At 40.8% G+C, this 23,001-nt stretch overlaps 1 protein-coding gene across 3 annotated transcripts in view; it reads left to right on the forward strand.

Annotated features, from left to right (window-relative positions):
* The first annotated feature begins 3,932 nt into the window (after positions 1-3,932).
* The window catches only part of TNFRSF8 (TNF receptor superfamily member 8), a 30,122-nt gene continuing 11,053 nt past the window's right edge, over positions 3,933-23,001 (forward strand). For 2 of the 3 annotated variants that reach the window (XM_040586664.1, XM_040586666.1), the window contains exons 1-2: positions 7,369-9,895; positions 19,598-19,688. In XM_040586664.1, coding sequence (XP_040442598.1) covers positions 9,824-9,895; positions 19,598-19,688 — 163 coding nt within the window. In that variant the 5' untranslated portion in view covers positions 7,369-9,823. Of the gene's footprint in view, positions 7,125-7,368; positions 9,896-19,597; positions 19,689-23,001 lie in introns of those variants that run through there. The other variant, XM_040586665.1, reaches the window with a different exon arrangement.

Below are 23,001 nucleotides of genomic sequence, written 5' to 3' on the forward strand. Positions count from 1 at the left end.
GCTAAGCAGAGGTGAGACTGTTGGAATATGTAGTAGGAAGCCAAGATTGGTGAGAGGTGTGTGGGGACAAGGCAGAGGGTATGAAGTACTGGGGCTGCAGAGAGGAGGACTGGTTTGGGAAGGTAGGAGTGTAGGATGTGGGGTGGGGGGAGTCCTTTGCTGATCTGGGGTTCAGAATGGTGTCATAAGAAAGAGTTCCTAATAATGTACCAGTATCTCCAGGGCAATGTCCCTAGCCACAAAATTACAGGAATACTGAACTTTTCTGGGATAGCTTGTCTCCCATTCCTGGAGGTGGTCATGCTGCTGCATGGCCTGTGGCGAAGATTTAGGGAGATACGTCCCCCTAATACCTGAGATGCACAGTAATCCCCAAGGAGAAAGAATTCTCTACAACAGCTGGTGAGGAAGGATCTGCTTAAGCCTGGTTTTGTTTGCGTTGCCATTGCATTAGAGATGAGATGTTTGTTGTAATGGTTTGAAGATAATTTTTTTTATCTTGATCAGCTAAGGGTGGGGAGAGAGAGCTCAAATGTGCCCACAGAAGGGTGGCAGTCTATACCCAGTCATCTTCTGCAATGGAATATAAAATCCTTCAGCGTGAAGGCAGGGATCCATTGATGTGTGGCTGATGTGAGTACAGTGGAAGAATTTACTGGGAAACTAACGTGTGCATTTGGCAAAATTGGAAGCTATTATGTTGCTCACAGTGATGCCATTAGAAGTTGGAATAGCCAAAGTGAAGTCCAGCATTCCTGACTTGACCTGGATTTTTTTTGTTAGTTTTTTTTCCTCATTCATAGCACTTGGGAACATGCTGGCTTAGTCTGCTCAGCCGTGTCTTCTGTTAACGTCTGGCTCCAGTGTGTGTGCCCATTTGCGTTCTCTTTTGGCATGAGTGATGACTACCTGATGCTTTTGGTGGTAAAGCTGGTGGTTTAGTTCCCCTTTATGACTGTATTGCATGTATATAACACTGATTCATAACCTGGGAAACCCAGCTTTGCTTAATTAAACAAATTAGACACAGTAAATAATGCATTTGTGGTTGGTTTTAACAGAGAAGTGTAGTGTAGCCTTTAAAATGTAGCTCTGCCTGCTTCTCATTTAACAGCCTTAGGCTGCCATTAGTGTTTTGTCAGTTTGCTTCCTCTAGGATTATTGTAAGACAGTTTCAGTGATGTTTCAGGATCAGATGTTTCTTGCATCAGTACATTGTGAGAATTAATATCAAGAGTTGTGAATGAATGTAGTGCTGATTTATACATTCTGTTTAGTTATCAGCATGTCAAGGAATGAGTGTCTCCAGAACCCTCAGGTGAAGCATCTGCATGTGGCATGAGCTTGCTTTCTGAATGATTTGCAAACTTTGATTTTTGAGGCTTTCATCTCTTTGGAACTTGCATTTTCAAAGCCCAGAAGAATTTGTTTTCAGAGTGTGTCAAATCTGAAAACACAAGAGAAGTTTTGCCCCTTCCCTTTGGAGTTAAAAACCTCTATTTCACCTGTCTCCTGGGTAATGGCAGACCAAACATAAGGACTTGGGTTTCTCCTTCAGCTGGTGTATTCCATTGGCTCCTGCAGAGCAAACCCATGCTGCTAGGAAAAGGAAAATAAGACCCTAAATTGTCAAGAGTTGAGATGCTGAGCTATAGTCATAGACAAAAATTTTACACTCTTTGAAAAAACTGTGTCCTGAGAATATTCCCATTCATTTCTTCCACAAAAACTATGTAATATTTCCCAATTTTCTTTTGTTTGTGTCAGCAAAGGAAAGCTCATCTTGCTTCTGTTAATAGATAAGCTTTAGAACTCTTAGCTTTTAGATGAGTACCACCAAGAAAGGATATGAGTTACCCAAAAATTCTGTACACTATGGGGAACTAATGAGTCCCACTCGTGTGTTTTAATCATAAGGCCAGTCTTCCTCAAACATTATTATTTTCAACTTTGGATTAAAATGTATAGAATTGGAACTCTTGGAGCTTTCTCAATTTCCTTGGTTTACTTCCCAGGTATATACATAGAGCACGTTTCAATTGCAACAATAGCATTAAAAATTGCCTGTCAGTGAACAATAGTAAAATATTTGCACAAAGGGTAGTTAACAGGGAAAACTTGGGCATATCTTCTTAGTATTTTGAACTTAGTAAGACTCTTCACCTTTCCAGTAATAGAGATCAAGAGTTACTCTGTTGAGTTTACTGGAGTTTGTTTGTATTTATATTTGTGTAAATGTGAGCAGAACTACTTTTTATTAGAAGGAAATGAAATGCTCATAATTCCAGTAGTCTTCTAAAAGGGTGTATTTATTCCCGAAGTAAAAAACCCAAAAGTTAATATAGGGAGTGCAGTAAAATCATAAGTAATGTCCAGTAAATGATAGAGTAGCATTTCATCCTGAAACAGCTGGTTTATTTGCAAACTGTTTATTGAACTGCAGATGAACTTCATGGGTTAAATGCTTTGCTGAAATAACTGAACCTGGCTACAAAAGACCTGTCTGTCAGTTCACAGATGCAAAATATCTGAAAGTAGATCTGTGAAATGACAAGGTGCTGCAAAAGCTTTGTCAACAGCTAAACAGGTGAAAGAGCCTCTTACTTTGGTTCTGTCCTATGCTTGAATCTCGCTTCATGGTATCTTTCACTGAAGTTGTCTTTAGCATTTTCTGCCAAGAGTTTACAGATAAATTCTTGAGTGCCTGAGTATACTTTCTGGTTTAATTCTGTTCACAGTTGAAAAGCATCTTCCAAAAACTGTAGGTGAAAACTGGATCTGATGAGGTAGGTTTTAGATTTAATAAATCTCAAATAAGTAACACCTAGAATGGAATACAGGAACACCATTAAAAATGCCTAGTCTGATATTCGAAATTTAAGAAATGTTAGCATTAAAGTGTCTTTGCACATGCCCACTCGCTTTAACATGGTTTTTATTTACAGTGTCCAATGAGTCCAAGCTTCCCTCACCAGTTGTCTTCCTCCCTAGGGAGCTGGTCCCTAGTCTAAGCTTTTTGATCCCTTCAGTTGATTCTGTCTTTGTTCTCTATATGAATTTTATGGCACTCTCTTTCCAAAACTTCACTTTGAATGTCTCCTTGAAATCAAAGGAGATAGTCTTCCTCTTCTCAGTTTCAGTTTCTGGTCATATGCTGATGAGGAGAAACTGCTATGGAGAAAGTCTGGGTTTGCTTCTGAAATGCAATGTGGGAATTCAACGATGTGAACATACTGCACAACAGGCAACTTTGGGAGCTGTGAGTGCCTTCAGAATGCTTAGAGAGAAGGAATATATTAGAGATCTCCCTGCTGAAAATCAAACTCATTCACCGTTAGGGTTGTGCAAGGTTTGGATTTTTGTTAGGCTTTAGGTTGGTCAGTTTTTGGCAGACTTTCATGGCTTCTCAAAAGGCACATTTCTCCACATTCCTGCTACGAGAATTACTGTGTAGTAGGGGAATTCAAGAATTCAGACTGAGGCAGATGTTCTGCTCTGGCACTGCAGAGTTTGGCTTGTGAGTAGCTGAAAACTAAGGGGTTTTTTTAAGTGCCAGATAAAGCTCAACACCGACCTGCAAAGAATAACTATGCAGTCAAAATCAAATAATGTAAACCTTGAACATGCTTCTTTGACTATAACAACAATTTCCAGTAGAATTTTTGCATGGGGAAAATTACTATGAAATAAAAAATGTGTGAATTTACTGCAAATTGGCTGCTGCTATTAGCTCTACACAGATATACTGTACGTTTAGAAACTGTGCTTAGCTGCTTGCCTTTTAGCGGTCCTTTCGTGTAAGTGATGGCCTTACAGAAGCCTTCCTGCACTTTCTGGTTGGATAGGGGAAACCGAGCTTTATAGAGCTCCAAAGACTTTTGACATGAGGTAAGACCGAACTAAAGTCAAAGCCGGTGCCCGTAGATTAAATTGTATCAGTGCAAAGGCTGGGGTGGAGAGAGGGGCCCAGAACAAATAGTGCTGTTGTGGGTCATTTAAACTTACAGTATGATTACTCCAGCAAATGAACAGCAGAGAGGACTTTTGCTTTAAATTAAACCTGTGCTAGGGAGGCGTGGAGAAGTGGGCATGAAGGGTCTTTAAAATGCCTGAGCCTTCACATGCTATACCTGTCCAATCTTTGTTACCCAGCGCTTTCTTCACAGCTGTAATGATCAAGTGGCTATCCTGTCTGGACGTGGAAAATTCACCCTTGAACCTTTCCATTTCTAGCAAAGTAGAGGAAGGGCATAATACAAATGATGTTGAAAAGAACATCTTTCTCAAGAGCTTTTTCTATGGAGAATGATGACATGTAAATCTGCCACTCTTCCAGAAGCTATAGTCAGAATTACTGAAAGTACAGACATGATGTGATCTTTCTTCTAAGGTCATCTCTCCCTCTCAGCCAGCTTCTGGGGATAGTAATTCTGTGATAAGGGTTTAGTTTCTTTCATGGAAGCCAAGTCTTTCCTGAGAGCACAGAGTTCGCTGTCAGCTCTTCTCATTTTTCAGTCTGACTCAAAATACACTTCAGTTTTGAAGCTACTGTGCACCAGAAAAAGACATTTTATACAGGTTCTTTTTTTTGTTACATTAGTTATTTTATCGTTCTATATGAGCTAGTAGTATTAGTTGAGATAACAAAAACAGGGTTATAAGATTGTGATCCACATCAGCTTTCTTTAAATGATATCTGTAAAAGAAACCTAATTGCAAATTTAGCCATGTTACCATTATTACTAACATGATCAGTGTGACACAGTTTTAGCTGCTTAGGTTTTTGTTTCAATCAAAGTTCTGGATGACTTAAATCAAACATGAATAAAATGGCAGACATATTGTGATATCTTGTTTTGCATATAAACACTGCATCTAAATCTCTGGTAGCAGAAATACGTGGTTACGCTTCCAGAAAATTTTACTTTTTAAGCATAACAATACTCAGAGTCATTTTGCTGCTTCTGGAAGGCCAGAGTGTAGTACTGCCAGATACCGTACTATTTAAACTAAGCATATATTCAGGTGGAAGTAATTGAAATGATAACTAGGGAACATGAATGGAGTCAATGGGCTTTGTGTCTGTGGATTTATAGATCCTGGCTGAAGCAAGACTTCTTGCGGTAAGATTAATATCAGCTGAGAAGATTCTTGTTTTTTGCCCAGTGCATTTAGGTTCTCTGCTGTCTGAGAACTCTTCCAACAGCTATGTTGTGGCTCAGTGTCAGCAAAAAAAATTTGTTGACAGCATTTCTGAGCTTCCCACAGTCAGGAATTGGCTGTTTCATGTAAGTACTTTTTGACATTATATTCTATAATTAAAAAAAAAACAAAACCAAAAAAACCAAACAAAATATAACCTTCTCATTGCTTGGTAACAGACCAGGATGCATCTCCTTCCTTTGGTGGTTTATTAATTGCCAAGAATTTTCCTGTGCTCAGCAAGAGCACAGCTGATTGAGACAAAAGTCCTGAGTTGCAAACAAACAAGAACTAGTCTATTCTTTTATTTTAGATTGCTGGGTTTCGTATGTGTGAAAATCTTTATAAAGCAAGGAAGCTGTTTTCTTTTTCTATTACTTTTACTAGAGAACAGAAACACCCTGTGAGAATGTCCATCTAGTGAAACTACATTTACTGAAATGACTTGGGATTTCCCATGTGTACTGGGACTTTATTATGTACCCCAGCTCATTATAACCAGTTTATTTTCTGCTGGGAACTCTTGTTTTAAGCCATCGCTCCATTTCAACAAGTATGCAACAAGAGCTTCGTAGCACCTTCCTTCTTAGTCACAGTGGACAAATATACCAAGGTAAATTGCTAAATCAGTATAGCTCTGCAGATCACATTATCAAGAGCACCTGCAATGGACTTGACATACCGTGGGTGGTTTGGTTGATGGGACATGGTTAAATGGATTGACAAATATTTAATACTGAGAACCAGAGACGTGCATGTGCCGGAATGTACGTATCAGTACCAGAATGGCAGAAGAGCAGAATTTTGCCAGTCTGTGGCATACTTGGCATAAATGTGATTTTACTCCTTTTTATACATTTAGACAAGTTCTAATACTGTGTCAGCTACAGGTAGTTCAAACTCTGATTGCTTGCTTTCTCGCCAAGTGATGTTTCCCCATGAGATCACGTTGCAGCAGTGTTGCCCTCCCTCCTGTCTGTCCTCTTTGGGCTACTGAAAGATTTCCAGAGAAGTTCAGTATGTTGGTTTTGCTTTACAATACCTGAAATCATTGGGATCCTGAATGCTGTCCCTGTGTGTTGTTACCACAGTGTCACTTTCCAAGATCCCAAGGGAGAGAGCTCTTTGATGGCTAAAATGCATAAATAGATTGAGAGGTGTCAAGAAACTCATCCTTGGTGACTGCTTGCTTGCCGCCTTTTAACCATGAGATTCTTTGGGGTTTTATTACAGAAAATGCCTTAATTTTTCTTTTCTTTTTTTTTAATTTGTTAAGAATTCCACCTTTTATTTGCACCCCATATAGTATGTAGCCTGTATCCCAACAAGTGCTGCCTTTGGTACTGCTGAGACTCCTAGTGAAGTTTTAGAGTCTGGTGTTGTTTCATCTGGGTAAGTAGCAAGAGTTTAGTGATTTTTCATCAGCATGCCACAATGCTCTAAATAGCAACACTGACAGACACTGAAATCCAGATTTTAGATTTTAAATTTCACGGTCTCCTTTATCTGTTTGACAGGTGTTTAGAGATTACGCTTCTCTCTGTTTTTCTTTCACCGATACAGCTAGATAAATATTAAGTGAACATACATATTTAAAAACACAAGGGACCATGCTAAAAGTACAATATGAGACTAAAATCAGCCACTTCAAAATTAGAAACTGTCGTGGGTACTTTTGTTTGAGCCTGTGTGTAACAACGCTACTTCTGCAGTATTCTGTTCCTCCTTTCTTTACTAGGCTGTCACCCGTAGCAGCACAATGACTAGACAGTGCTGAAGGAACGCCTTGGGCATGTGTTGAAGAGTCTTTCCCTCATGGCTTAGCTGGGTCTCTGCATTCTTTTGCTTAGGTGTCAAGTGATGTTTGAATAACCGCTGACTTACAGGAGGACCTTCCCTGATCTCCTCCATGGGACTCACAGGTGATCCCCGTAGATCAGAGACCTGGTATAAAAATTACCTAAGCATTAGCTACGTTCAGTATTAACTAATTAGTTAAAATAAAAAATGCCAAGCAACCTTATCTTTGGGCCTTGCTACCTCTAACACCTAAATCAAAAGGAGATTCAGATGTTAGAGACAGATGTGTGTGATCAAATAAACATTATAAATAATAATAGCATGCTCATAGAGGGTTTCCCCTTTTTTTCTGATAGTCCTCTGGTGGAAGAACAGAGAAATAGGGGTTGGTTGTTTGCTTCTATTTGTTCTGCTTTTTTTTCCTTTTTTTTTCTCATACTAATATAGAAGATTATTTTCTAGGAATTATAGGCAACATTTAGAGAACAGTAGTGTGGGTTTGTTATAAGACAGAGGTGCTTCTTCCAGTTACTGATAGGGCTTCTTTTGGAAAGCCCCTTCCATTGTATTTGAAATCAAAACACGCAGAGTCTGAAATTAATGCATTCAGATAAAAATGCATGCAGGTTGGAACGTTCCTATTAAACAGAACCTCATCACTCTTTTCATTGGCGTTGCCTTTATTACAGACTTGTAATAGCGCCGTGAAAGGTAATAGCCTTTCCAAAAAAGCTAGCAGTAACAATAGGCGCTTTCCACTTCCCGTCTTTTTTAATACCTAGTTCTAAGAAGGATGGCAGCTGGGAAGCCTGGTTTCACTTTGTATGTGTGAGAAGGATTCTTTCTTCTGAGGAACACTGGTGTCCCACGCAGCCTTTCCTTCAGTGAGAGTATCTTTCTCTTTGTCCAAGTCGTCTGCTTCCATGAAACTCTGTAAAACTTAATGACATTGACTGAACCACATTTGATTTAAGTTATCTAGCAGGTTAAAAAATTATTGACACTATTGATTGAAAAGGAACTGACATACACATATATATATATACATATATATACAAAATGCTCAGTATGCTCATCTCAGTCTTATTTTTTTCTGGAAAACAGGCCAGAAAACTGTTGCCAGTCCTGGAAAGTATTTCACACTTGATTTTTTGTACTCAGATACTTAGATTTTGTATCAGATACGATGACCTCAGCAGTGTAACTTACAGAGGCTAAAACTTTCCAGGCTGTGTCTTATGTTGGTTCCTGTACTTTTGCTAGAAAAGCTTAGATAGGAGATGATCAGAAAAGAAACCCTCCATGTAAACACCCCCCCCCCCCCCCCCCAAACAGAGCTCACCAATTGTCCTGACTACTATGTCATTTGAAAACACACTCATGAATTGGGAGAATTGCCTAATGGCATATTGCTACACAAGATTAAGACATTTTCTAGCCCATTATTTAATTAGAAAAACCAAGAATGAAATATCTGGACATTCAAATACTTAGTTGTCTCTAGACTTTAAAGGCATACCTGCTACAATCAGCTGTTACAGCTAAGAGAGCTTAGAAACTGAGAAGTAATCTAACAGAGTGAAGAAAGAAATAAGGTTAGTTTATATGTCAAATACACAGCATGCAATGCAAAAAATGCCTGTTTTTTATAAGATGGTATTCTGGAGAAAGAAATAGAGGCAATTAGTTAAACTGAAAAGAGTTATAGCTGTGAGTTAAAGAAGATACTTGCATCATCCCAGGGTCTCCATGGAATGCTCTTTTCTTTGGAACTCTGTTGTGATGGCAGTGAGGTAGCTGTGGGTCTTTAATAAAAATCAATTATCTGACTTTTAATCTTTTCTCATTTCTTTTTCTTTTTGCTGATAAGGGTGAGAAGCAGAAAACCATGGGTGTGAGAATTCAAATTCTCATTATTTTTCTGAGCACCTCAGAGAGTTTTCAAGGCAGTCTGCCTTTTTTTGAAGTGGCTAACTTTTACTTTTGACAAAACTTTTAGGGCAGATAAGAAAGCTTTGTGACACCTTAAACCGACTGAAATCTTTCCCAGGCACCGTAGCCAAAAAACGTTATCCAGAGCAACAAATGAAAGTGAGTGAAATGACAAGTAGCAGTCCGAGGGATGATTGTCAGCCACAGGAACTGATTTCAAGTGGGACTAGAGGAAAAAGGAGGATTCTCAAAAGGATGGTCTGCGGTATGTTGGTGATTAAATGGCAACGTGTAAAGCCTAAACCTTCATGGAGTCACCCTGGCCGGTTGTGAGTTTTCACACACTCACCCAAACAGGAGTTAAATGACTGTACTGAAAAAAATGAGTGTTTCTTACTGGGAACTCTCTTGAGGCTTGGTTGCAGCTCTCGAGAGTGTGGCAGATGGATGGGGCAGGGCTTGGACTCATGCCTGGCCAAGGCTTTGGGGTGGTGAAGTGCTCTCTGAGGGTAGCCTAGATGACTCAGGAGCCTGCATTGCTGCACAGCCAGCCGTGTACCTCGGGTGACAACCTTGATGCAGGCAACCGACTCACAGAAACCAGACAGCTCCGGGACTAGTGATTGACGCGGTTTTGTTTTGTTTTGTCTTTTACTTTTCTTTTTTGGGCAGCTCCCCCTCCTCCTTCCTTCTACATTGTTTTCTCAGCTTGCTTGTGTCTCAAAGCCTGTCTCCTGCTTGCCTTGAACAGCTGGAATGGCCCTGGATTGAATGAACAATCCCTGAGCAAGACTGGGCTGGACCCTGGGAGGATCTCTACTTCCAGGAGGAGCAACCTGGCTGTCTAACCTGCGATGCTGGGAGCTGGGGAGCTTTGACACCACTGCAGATGGCTGCCTGCAGCCTGGCACAAGGACTGTGCTTCCTGCTGCTTCTCCAGGATATCCAGACAGCCCCACAGGTAAGGCAGGGTGGCACCAGGAGCCTGCAGTCCCTCAGGATGCAGGAGCCTGGAGAGGTCTGGCAGCACCCTGGGCTTCAGGGCCATTGTGCCTCTTGGCTGGGTGCTGGGTAGTAGGCGTCCACAGAAACAAAGAGGCTTTGTGCAACACGCGGTGATACAGGTATAAAGCAGAGCTACGAAGAGATAAAGTTATAAAGCAGAGCAGCCAGGAGATTTTCCCCTCTTTGGGAACTTTGCAGGCAGGAGCAGGGGATATGAGCTATGATCTGCATCTTTCTGTTGGCATTGCCAGTGTTACTGTACCTCCAGGCATATCACAGCTTGGAAATGAGGAGAGATTTCCTAGGGATGGGGGAGTGTTCTCATTTGTTTGGGCAAGTGGCTTTTATTTTTGCATGGATAGCCGGGTGCTCTGAGACAGACACGTTCCTTGCAGAGCTTGGTTCATTCTGCTCACTCTGCTGATGTGAGTCAGGGCTGGCAAACTGGAAGGTGTAAAGGCAAACAAAACAATAAAATACCTTCCTCTTTATAGCCACCCACCCCTCTGACACTGACTTCTTCATGAATGGGCTATTATTTCTGCATAAAATTGACTTAAAATAGACACAGCCGACTACTCACAGCTGATGCTGTAGATGCAAGCTAGCTCCCTGGCTCAGATTGTATCACCTCTTGTGGGTTTGCTCTCCCCTCCACCACCACTCACCCCCTCCTCCCTAGAGGATCATGTGGCAATGAGCCCTCAGTACCTGGCATAAATCCAGGTAATTTCCCTGGCTGACACTTATGTGCAGTCATGAAAAAAAAAAAAAAAAAAGGTCAGTCAGAGAGGCTCTTTGCACAGGTAAAGTCAAGTAGGTGAGTAACTGCGCACTGTGTTGGATCCTGGAATTGGCCATTTTCCCTTGCAGTGGAAATAGGAGCCTATATTAACTATGACACCTGTCTGTTCATTGTAACTGAATGATACAGCACATCACTTGTGCTGTCAGGAGATTTTTTACAAGAAACTGACTCTGATTAGATCTTTGAAAATAACCAAGTCCTGCATCCTCTTCATAGACATTTGAAAAGGATCCTCCTGGCTCTTTTGGTAAGAGTAGGAGTTCACCCTTGTGTCTTTAGTTGTGAATTCCCCTCCCACGTTGTAAATTTGCTCTATTTTGCCCTGGTTATCTGTCCTGACACTGTCTCCTTCCTGAAATACAGAAGGATCACTGTTCTATAGGATTGGAGTCTGTAGTCCTTACTCACCTAAAGAACACTTAGATAAGCTTGTCTGGTCTGCTGAATGCAAACTGCTTTAGGAGAAAGGCAATAGAAAAAAAGAGGGTATTTTTGCTATTTGGCATCACTTTTGGTGTCTTGTTTGCAAAATGAAAGGGACAGAGAGAAAATTTGGTTTTCTGATGCTCATTGTCAACGTTCAGACTCACTGCAAAATCATCGGTTACCTAGAATAAATATGTAGATCTTGCTGGGATAAGCAGCTAGGTTTTCACTGTCTTTCTATATTACCTCTATCGCAGCAACACTTGCTTTTACTGCTACTGGAATACAAGCGATACTGTTTTGTGTGAGCAAGTCAAGCTTATTGCTCATATTTTAAACCATATTCCACCTTACTTGAGTCCACAGTTTGGGTTTTGGTTGTTTGCTTTTTTTGTTTGTCAGTTAATTCTCACTTGTTAATAATGTCCTTACTATTAAACAGATTAATCTTGACTAATTGAAGTCTTAGATTATTGGCTGCTTTTGTACTGTCAGAATTTGGATAGAAGCTTGAAAGGGAGTCAACTGTTTTGCTACAGTATTAGTCAGTTCTAGAATAGCCAATGCTGGTAGAAGATTTTTTTTTTACCGTAATGGGCTTTCTTCCTGACTGACAGCTCATTTGTAGCAAGCTGATTTCTTACTCTGCCTCACCATCACTTTTTCTCTATGAGCTCAAAAGGCCATAATTAAATGAGTCAAACCTTGTCCTGACTGAATTGCAGAGTAGCCCACTGAATTCAGTACCATCTTTACAATTGCCATTACTTAAATTGGAATGGCAAATGTGTTTGTAGGTGCAAGAAAACAGAGAGGAGCTACAAAAAGCCCGTTTTCTAAAACAAATTCTCAAAAGAAAGCACTGAAAACCCCAAATGCTTTGTATCAAATATGTTTGCTTTATTTAATGGGACCTTGATCTGCAGTGCTTTAAAAAATTTAAATAAAATATTTGACCTGATAGATCAATGAAAGCACTAAGCCAAGGGATCCCTGGCCACCACATTGCAGAGTGGTCCGAGGAGGATGTGAATTGTGGTCTTTTCTTTCACAAGATGTATTCCTGCTCCTTCTTAATAAAAAAAAATTATTTGAAGTGCATGCAGGAAAAATTAGTGAAATTCTCTCTGCCACCCTCCATTTGAACAGTACACTGAACCCAATTTAAGAACTCTTCGTATTAGAGCAAAACCAGATGCAAATTTCTAGTCTGATACAGACTCGTGGCTTGTTGAAATTTGTTCAAAAAAAGTAGACAGATTAACTTGGTAGTGGCAGGCTTTCTTCTATGCTGGCGATCGTTTACTACACCAGCTTACCTTCTTGTTAGTTTAAATATTTATCTGTTCCTCTGCAGCTGGCATAAAGCAGCATAAACTCTGCATTGTGGCTTCATATGCAATCCCAGTTCTGCTGTAGTATACAGATGCAGAAATAACGCCTGTGAGGTTTCCCATTACAGCTGTGCCTGTCAGCAGAGAGCTGTCACGCGGGGGGGGGGACCTGCTTCTGGCTACAGAGTGCCAACTTTCTTGCGTTGATTTAGTGCACATGACTGTGCAGCTGCTAAGTGAGTTGTTTCACTGCAGTAACCTCCTGAAAACCAACTTCACAAATTCAGAAAGCAGAATTTTCAAGTCAAATGAACTCCTAGAACTGATTAATCCTGTAGAAACACAATTTCTCAGTCTCAGACAATCAAGGAGTTAGAGGGGAAGGAAAATGCAGGTACAGGCAAGAGAGGAGAAGTGGGATTGCGCTCTTGGATGGCAAAGAGACACAGGATTAGCACAGCTGTAATAGACACGTATTCCTGCTTGGCTAATCTGTTCTTCATACAGACCCATCCATGCAGAGTTTCCTCAGAATCAGAGGGAAGGACAAAGACCTACTGTCCACCACAGCTGGATTCCTCACCCCCACCCACCAACACTTCTGTGATCTTCCTTGAATTTTAAGTGGGTTTTTTTTTAACAATACATACTAATAAACAGAACTGTAAGTACCTAATGGACAATACTATATGTCATTGGGATAAAATGGGTATTTCTTCATTAGGACTGAATTATCTTTTGGAGAGGGGACAGGGAAATGTACAACGTCCTCTTTTCTTCAGGAAAGAGTAGGAAATGATGCCTTAAAAAGTGAAATTGTGCTAAAATTTTGAATTCCCCTGGCAGAGCCTGAGTTCTGTTTCTGTCTTGAGATTCAGACAAGAGTGGATAAGGAGTAGGGACAGTCAAAAGATAAGAGAAAAATACTCTGAGTTTTAATTAAACAGGATTTTGAGGTTACTGTGTTTTATTCTGTTCCTTGCAGAGATGAGGAAAGTTTGTTCTGTAAAACTTATTGGAGATTTCCTTGATGCAAAGCAACATGCTAGTTGCTGCTCAGTATGGATTATACCACACTCTTCAGTGTTTCTAGGCATTCCAGGGAGAAAAGGAGGGAATGGAGCAGAAGTTAAAGTTCTTATGCACAAATCCTTCCCTACAAAATAAGTAGTAAGGGGCAAAAATGATGAATGGAATCTTCTCTCACTGGATAATTGATAATTTCTGTAAGCATATTGGAGCCAGAAGAAATGGCCAACACTGTTTGTGGAGAATTTCTTAGCACTTTCTTTTTTGTGGGCCTCTACACGCAGGCATCATGGAATCAGGAAGGTGAACCCCCCACACCAACACTCACAGGTGATGCTTTTTTGTAAGAAGGTGATAGTGTTGAGATTTTGTAATGCAAGGCTGAAACTTCTTTCTGTCTCCTTTGCTTTATCCCTTCCTTTCATTTCAAGAGCTATTTATGAGCAACTAGGACCTGCTAAGTCAAACCTTAACCTTCAGCTTCTGCCTGACGGAGTCTTAATTTAAATAAACTTGTTTTGCTCTGGAAAATTTAGTTTTATTACTGATATTTACACAATCCTGAGTCAAAGTAATTAAGTTCATATTTTTTTCTGAGACAGGGTTAAATTTCCACCGTCATCTTAGGATGTATTGAAAAAGGGTTCTTTGACTTATGTTCATACTAACAAATAGGGTAGTGGTCCAAGGCAGAAGACTTTCACTGTTTTGTAGTTAAACCTCCTGTGTTCTATTCAATATTTTATAATGCTTGGTTTTGTCCAAGCGCTCACAACCAGAAATATATTAGAAATGTCTTAATGCTGAGATTTTTGTTGGCAATGAAAGCAGTAAGAGCACATATGCTTTTCCTTCTTGCTGTGTTCTTCTTGAGTCCTCATATGTGAAGTACCACTTTTTACATGAATTTTTCCCTTTTCTCCTCACTGCCCTTGCAACCCCCTCCCTTTTTCTAGGTGATCCCTGTTCTGATTAAGGCTTGACAAGAGGGATGTTTTCTGTAAAAGCTTCCGCTGTCGGCTACCATCACCTTGGCCACAATACCAGAAACCTGGTGCACAGAAGGTTCCCACAGTCGCAGCCGTTGGTACCGCAGCTCAGAACAGGTCTGTGCAACTCAGCACAGCATGTGTCTGTGCTGGGGAGGTCACTGTTGCTGCTGTTGGTGGGAATTTTTCTCAGAATTTCCCTCATCTAAACAGGATCAGTCTGTGCTGTCACCAGATTGCTTTTGTAGCCATGATGTTAGAAGGTAACTAGCTTTTCCCCTGCCTGTTTTGATTACGGACACCATGTGATGTCCTCCAGAGCAAACTGTTTACCCAAGTTTTTGAGTGGAAAGATGCTGTTATATTTCCCTGGAAAAGCTAGAGTTCTGTAAGTTCTGCTGTGGCAGACTGACCTATCCTCCCTTGGCAGGGTGAGTGTTTACAGCACTATTGGCAACAGTTTGGACAAGATTTGGTAAAGGCAAGGCAATCTAAGGTTGAGGAGCCAGTGGGACTGAAGGGACAATATGTCCTGTATGCCCTTGCAGAGCCTGTCTGGGGTTCCCTGGCGCTGCCACCACAACAGTACCCACAGCCGCAGACAGACGTTGGGCCTGGGTGCAGCAGGAACTTTAAGGTAACACATCTAAGGCTGAGCCATGACAGAGCCAGGAACGGAACCACCAGCCGTGAACATTAAGCTATGGGGCCTTTTCCTGCCCTCAGCCTTGTGGTGGCCTCGCTGGCACGTTGCTGTGGGTTTGTACAGAGTTAAGGCTGGAGGTCCAAGGTCCTACTGGACTACTCGGCAACAGCGGTTCACCCAAGGCGGCTTGGTATGTAGCAGGTGAGGGTCAGAAGTCCGGTTTGTGTTCCAGCTGCCGTTTGTAGTAGGCTTACCACCACGCAGAAATGCTAAGCTGCTATTGCAAGTAGATACGTCGGTTCAACCACCTTAATTTCTGAGAAGTTATGCACATATGTTGCTTCCATAACTCTGTGGAAATCTAATGCTTTTTTTGGCCAAGCCACTGAAATACTTTTTGCTTTTTAACAGTATTGGTTGATCAGCATTAAAGTATTTTATAACTACAGCACTCATTCTGTCCAGAAACAGCTAGACAGATATGCATGAACTATTTTGCAGTCCCTCCAAATCTGGATGGATTTGATGGTTGTTGTCTAGATTTTTGCTGTTAAAAAGGACTAGCCAACAGCTGAGGAACGAAAACCCCAAACATGTCAATCACATCACTTGGAGTTGTCTTGCACACAGAAATTTAAGATGATGGTCAAATCAAGAAAATGCCTAAGGTATCTTTCCGGAAGCACAGAGTTGTAAAGGGAATGGGAAATACGAAATCTAGAATTCCTTGTCTTTCTTGGTGAATGGTTTCCAGTGATGTCTTCCTGATTAGAAATACTGAGCTCATCAAAATGAAAGATCAAACAAGCTAATATCTTATTGCAAACTTGCCCCCTAATTTCCCTAATTGTTGATGAGATGTCAGAGGTGGTATTTTCTGTGTGGGAAGAGTAGTTACAGGTGGTGAAACTGAGGTAATTCTCATGTTCAGTCATTGAATGGGTAAATCACCTCAGTTCAAGCCTGTTGCTACCCACTAATAATGCACATTTCTGTTTCTTTTTCACTTCATGTCTTTGGCTGCTTATCTTTTGTTTTAGTTAACTTGCTGCCATGATTTTCATTACATACAGACAGAAAAATGAAAATTGCAATATCCTTGTATGGCTTAGTTTGTTTCACCCTTTTCTCAAAAGTAGCCTAATCAAACTTTGGCAGAAATTGAGTTGGCACCATTGCTTCATGGAAGACTTAAAACATGTTGAGACCCTGGCCCTTCACCTCTGCCATTTCTTCAAGGCATGTTCTTTGGTTTTAGGCACCAATTTCTTTTACTCCCCCAAAAGCTTATGGAAGATTTGGTGGATTCTTAGTGCACAATTCCAGATGCATGAAAACTTGCGATTTAGCTTACAAAATGCCTTGCATAAGTTAAGAAGCAGAGCCCATATAATTTTTAGTGACATTTGCCTTTCTGCACTGCCAGTTTTGCTTATGTAATTAATTTTGAGCTTTTAAGCATGAAGTGCTATGAGTATGGGGGCTTGGTTTATACTCGGGTCCTTACCTTAAAGTATGCTGTCTACAAAGGGTCAGCCTTTCTCTTAGTTTAAGAGCAGAACTTTGCATCATTGCGTTGCTGTTACAGGTCACATTAGAAATCAAATGGGAAAAAATGACAAGAATGGGGAGATGATGACTGATGCTGAGCATTGATACGTCCATTATTTATCACTGGAAGGATTTTAGTAAGCTTCATACTCGTGAAACACCTCTACTGAACAGACAGCAACTGTTAAAGCCATTTTGCAGGGAGCTATGGATTAGAAGTGATGGGATCTTCAGAAGGTGGCTTCTCAGCCATAGAAATCATGTCATGATTTGCTAAAATGACTTCTTTTTACAATGGAGAACTTTGGGCTTGGCTCGGTAAACAGTAAAGGTGGCTCCAAAGCTGTGCTCCTAGCTGGACACCTGAAAGCAATATTTGTTCTAAAGCTTCAGCTGTCCTGTATTGCGTAGCTGGCAGTAGTATATAGCTGCCCTCTTGTGGAAAGGAAAAAAAAAAGATTTGAGTACTCTCTCATAATCTGTGTGGTATGTATGCATATTTCGTGCAGCAATTTATCACAGCGCTAGCATCAGGTCAAATTCGTAATCAGAATTTGCACTGCTGTAACTAAAAGCAGAATCTAATCCTAAACCGATTTCAGTATTTTAGACAAAGTCGCTTTTCAAGAAGCAGCCCTTCCCTCACGCTTTTACACAGACAGTATTCCTTTATTTAAATCCCAAAGGAGACAATTAAATAAGATGTAAGCTTATACGCTGCATAAATCACTCATGAATTGTATTCCCACCCCAATTTAAAATTCAGTATCATTTGCAGCCAGAGTTGGTTGCCCAGGAGAACTAAGAAGGGAAGATGAAGTTTTTGTGGTGACTTCCCATAGCTCTTACAGAGAAACTAATCCAGGATGACTTATCTACGGCCAGGATGCTGTTACTCCTTGAATTTTCATTATAAAACTAGTTAATTTCCACTTCATGTCACTGAAGTGACTCCTGAATGACCCTTTGTCTAGTGGCTGCTCTCGTTATCATTTCCTGCTACCCAGTTTGGTCTCAGAGTACCTAGCTAACCGCGGTGCTTCTCCATGCAGATGCAAGGAGATTCCGCTTCCTTTGCCTGCAGTCCGGGGCTTCCTATTCAGAAAAGAAAAATACAGGGTGCACATTTGTAAGCTTGATTTGGGTCAGGCTGAGCAAGCAGACATTTGCTATTTCCTCTGTACAATAAGCCAGAAAAAAATGCTTTGCGGGGAGGCTGCGTGGCCAGGAGTTAGTGCAGAAATGTGTCAGGCAGGATTTCTCGTTTCTCTGTTACTGAATCTCGATGAAATTTAATGGTTTCAATAAATTTCTGTTTCTCCTCCTTTTGTTCATTTCCTCCTTGACTGAAAGTTCCTGGGTTCTGATGTAATCTGGGGCAAGTTAAACAATTTCTGTGTTTTGTGGTCCTGCCATGAAAAGAAAAGTGTATTGAACAGGAGAATATGGCTGTGAAATTAGGTGGGTAGTAAGATTCTGCACTGCATACAAAGGCACTGGGTATTATTTCAAAGACCAATGGGAAATTCATCTGCAGAAAGTGAGGTGTAGGTTTTCTGAATTATTTAACCGCTCTACCAGTACCATGTGGGAAAATCTGTGGGGAATCTGCTGATTCTTTACAAAAAATTGCCATTTGTACTTCTAGCAAATACTGAAAATGAAATTCAGGTAACAACATTTTTAGGGGATTATTAAGGGTGATGATAAATTCAAAAATCTGATTTTCTCATCAGAGAACTTGTAGCACTGTAATTTTCCAAAGCATGTAGTGGCCCTGCTGTACAAAACTGAAATCTTATTATATGCTTCTTGATATGTTTCATAGCTAAGTCTCATTTTCTAAGCTAATACTAGAACTATTGTGTGGTATTTTGTAACTAAATATGTATTAGTTATGTAGTCAAGGTTTTCAGGAACAACCTGAAAACTTTGTGAAAACTGCACAAAACCCCCCTGTTTAACTCACAATAGAAGTGGGATTAGTTATTTCAATAAGGGCTTCACTGTGTAAGTGCTTGTAGCATTCTTTTCAAGGCAAAAACCTCTTGTTCTCATAGGATTTATCCCTAAATGGTCAGTAAAACAGTGTATTGGTTTACAATAAACATATCTTTAGGTGGCTGAATTCAAGCATTATGACTGCATAAATAACTGAACAGAAAGACTTGTTTGCTGCAAACAAAATTTTTCTTTGTGGATTACAGCTAATCTAGCTAGATTTAGATGATGCAGACTATGACACCACCTCTTATTCCAGTGCGCACACAGCTGGAAAGCTGTTACAGATGTTAGAGATTTGGGCGGGGTTATTATTTATTTTCTAAAAAATTCTTATCTCAAATTAATATGGGATCATTTTGGGACAGCGAACTAAAAACAAAAAGCTAAAAATCACTAACTGCTACAAGATTTCTAAAGGAGATGCCGACTAATAGACAAGCTTTTTTTAGTGACCTTGGTGGTGTTGCCATCTAGGTTTTAAAGGGTGTTTGGTGGATTGGCTGAAAAACTTTTTTGTAGGGCAATGCCAGTACCTTTTTTATTGTGTGAAACAAGGAGTTAGTCTCTGAGTGCTGAAATGCTTGATACATGGGTTGGGCTGCAGTGTTCCTGTGTCTAAATGACTTTCAGATAAAAGACCCTGCTGAGCGAAGATACGTATTGAATTATTGCTAAACACACTAGATATTGCAATCTTTGTGTAAGCATATGGGCAACAGTAATTAAATTGCTTTGGGGATACTTGAACTTTCAAGAAGCTGTAGGCTTTTCCTTTCCATCTGCAACTACCGTCACTTGAGACAGATACCAGATCTGCTAATACAAAACTAATTGTTTCCTAATTGTATCTTTTGTCTGTTTCAATTTCTAGACATCACTAGCCCCATCTCATTCCTGTGATACATTTGAGAATTGGTTCTATGATGAAACTTCACGAAGCTGCTGTTACAAGTGTCCCTCAGGTCAGTACGCTTATAATTCCACCAGATTAACATGGAGCCTTTCTCGTAGAGATGGTCACACATGTATATCTCCAGAACTGCTTTTGTCCCTGGAGAGAGGTGCTGTTTCATGAATCACTATCTAGTGTGGATCCAGATGTGAACTTGTTCACCCCTGCTTTTGTTGAGTCTGCATGCAAACAATCTGTAAATTGCAAACAAGATAAATTGCTAGAACTTTTAATGTGATTTTTATTGGTTGACTTGACAATCTGAAGTAGCTAGAAGTAGGCAGGTCTAATAATTCATTTCAGCTTGCCTCATGGTGTGAAATAGCACAGTGAAATTAGGCTAAATAAGTTTCTGATCAGAGACAAAAATATAAAATGAAGGTGTGGAAAATCTGTCATTAACTCTTATAGTCCAGTTTAGAGAGTGTCTCACATGAGCAAGGGAAGAGCCCCCAGCCAGGGGACACTGAGCTTTGCAGGAAGCTGGCTGTGACTCAGAGGCACATGAGGTCAGAGGCAGGAAACACCTCGGTGAGACAAGAGTTCTGGAAATGTCTGAAACTCTCCCTGTTGGCCAAAAACCCCCTCAGTGGGTGGGGCATTTTATGGTACTTCACCATCATCAAGCTCTTCTTATAGAAATGTTGTGTCTCTTTTTTTTTTTTTTTTTTTAAAAGGAAATTTTTGACATTTATTTGTGCTGTAATAATAAAGAGGGGTTGAGCTCTGGGTTGCTAGCATTTGCATGCAGTTACATTGGGGACATCTGTACTGCTGGCCACACCACTAGAATCATTCAGAAGTTGTACAAGTAAACAAGACCAAGGGATGGAGAAACTGGTGCCATAGAAGAAGAAGAGGGGTGGGGATCTAACTCTGAGCCAGTCCCAAGAAAAGCTCTTTTCTCCTTCAAAGCCATACTTTCCAAAATCTCCCATAATGACAGACGACATAGTGAGGTCCTGTGAAAAGCAGAGACCTGATTTACATCTGGCTGTAATGAGCCACCAGTCTCAATCATTTCACTTCCTGAAACTCGTTTTGTTGCCACATCCTCATGTCAGTCTTGGACATCTCTTCACATCCTCCAGGGCCTCCTTCAAACAGAAACTTGTAAGAATCCTTTTTCATTTTAATCTTTCCCTATTCCTTCAAGCAATAACCTGTTCATATCTGCTACTAACTCAACTGCTTACTGCAAAGAAAGAGAAGCTTTTGTAAAATTCCATTTAATCAAAGGGGAGCATCTCAAACTCTTGATGCAGCCTGGCTTCACTTTCTGTGCTGTTCCAGCCCACAGATGTACAGCTTTCAATCTGAGCACACTGGCCCACATGCAAGCCATCCTTCGTTTCAAAATTAATTTCAAGATAAAATTCAAACCAAACCTCAAAAGATCATTCTAATCAATTTCTATAGTTGCCACATCTCTTCTCATGTACTTAATTCTTGTGCAGGTAAAATGAGACCTCATTCCTGGGATACCAGAAGAATATTTTCTTTCTGGCATCACAGAACAAAGTATTTCAAGCTTGTCAAGGGGAGGAGTAGAGACTTTCATGGGAAATAATGGTAATGCTAGAACAGCTCATGTTAGGCAGAAGTTGGTGTTCCACTTCTATTTATTCTGTTTATGGGTTTTTACCTTTTCTGTGCAGGTTTTTTTTGTGCAGGTGTTTTGTTTTTTGTGCAGGTTTTGGGGTTTTTTTGTGTGCAGGGTTTTTTTTTTTGTTGTTTGTTTTAGACTCTAAATCAGGTATCTAGCTCCACAAGGCAGCACTGCAGTCAACACACAAGATAATTTCCTACCCACGGTTAGCAGCAAATCCTTAGGAGTGAATGAATGCACATACAAAAGAAAACCACTTAAAACACTTGTTTCATCTACTTACTTTCAGTACATTTTTCTGTACAGGTGGTTGCAGCTGGTATTCCTGCTGCTCAGGCTTTTATCTGGTTGTTGAGCCATGAACACAGTCAGTGGAGAGCAGCACCAGAAGACACTGTTAGTCAAGCTTCAAAGCTACTGCACCTGGGGCGCACGTCCCCCAAGGGAGGGGCCCATGTGTACAGGAAATCTCAAATAACTGAAGTTAAAGCTTTTGGGTCGCTGGGGGAGGAAGGGGAAAGTGACACATGTGCAGGTACACCTGAGTGCTGAGATTCAGCAGTCAGAATCGAAAAGAATAGTCTCAGACAAGTAGTTTTGAGCAGGTGGGAGTGACATCGTTCAGGCTTGTCTGGTGGTATTTAGTGGGCCAAATATAGCACAGCTGGTTTTACCTGCTCTCCTACATCATGCTTGTCAAAATGTATAGTAGGTGAGTTATTTCCCTGCCAGGTTCCCCCTCCCTGTGTATAATTCTGTGATTGGGTGATGCAGGCTGGATGCTGAAACTGGGATTCATGTCCCTCCTGTTTGCCACCTGTGAAACATTCAACTCTAGTCCTATCTGTGTGTTGCTGCTGCTTTAGGTTTTCCTTTTGCTTCTGCAACTGTTGCTGTTCCTTACCCTCTTGCAGTTATTTCCACCTCCTTGCAAGGTCACAGCTGACCACTGCACCTTCTAATTTCTTTGGCATTATGGCCAGTGGTACAATACCTCATCTGTTGTTTCAGGAGCTGAAATATTAGGAATGTTTCTGTCCCAGCCTTTCGATACTCCTAGCTCATTATTGTACCTAGCTTGCCAGACAGATGCTTTTAAAAGCTACTCACTAGAAAATGATTACCAGACATAAACATAGAGTCACAGAATAGCTTACGTTTGACAAGGACCTCCAGAGGTCATCTAGTTCAGCCAGCTGCTCGGCTTCGTGCATGTTGCATATGCACAGCAGGTCTGCAAGATCAAGGCTGGTATGCTTGCAAACCGTGAGCAGTGAGTCTGGGTGAGCTGGAAGTGTCGAGCACAGAAAGTGGGTAGTATATACATCCAGCATCAGAAAGACATACATACGTAGTTTGATATGTTTAAAGGAAAAGGATTGGAAAGTTAAACCATCTCACAACTGCCAAGGCAACTGTGAAACTAGCAGGACTTCTCAGAAAGCAACCTACTGCAAACCTGCTGGGGTGTTTGGGGCTCCCGAAGTACCATCTTGTAACGCCCCGTTCTGAACACGGGAGGTGGAGTAGTCCCTGCGTGAATCCCTGTGCATCTAGGCAATTCTGGCAGCTTTTGAAAGGAAAAGTGATCCCTTAGCTAGCAAAATATTAGGATTTCATATGTGTAATCAAGAAGAAAACATGAAAAATGGTTGCCTGGGAACTCAGTAATGGCAGGGCAGTATCACGCTCCCTTGCGGGTTTGGTGGTCGCT

The sequence above is a fragment of the Falco naumanni genome, chromosome 3 (assembly GCF_017639655.2).
Source record: "Falco naumanni isolate bFalNau1 chromosome 3, bFalNau1.pat, whole genome shotgun sequence".
Lineage (NCBI taxonomy): Eukaryota > Metazoa > Chordata > Aves > Falconiformes > Falconidae > Falco > Falco naumanni.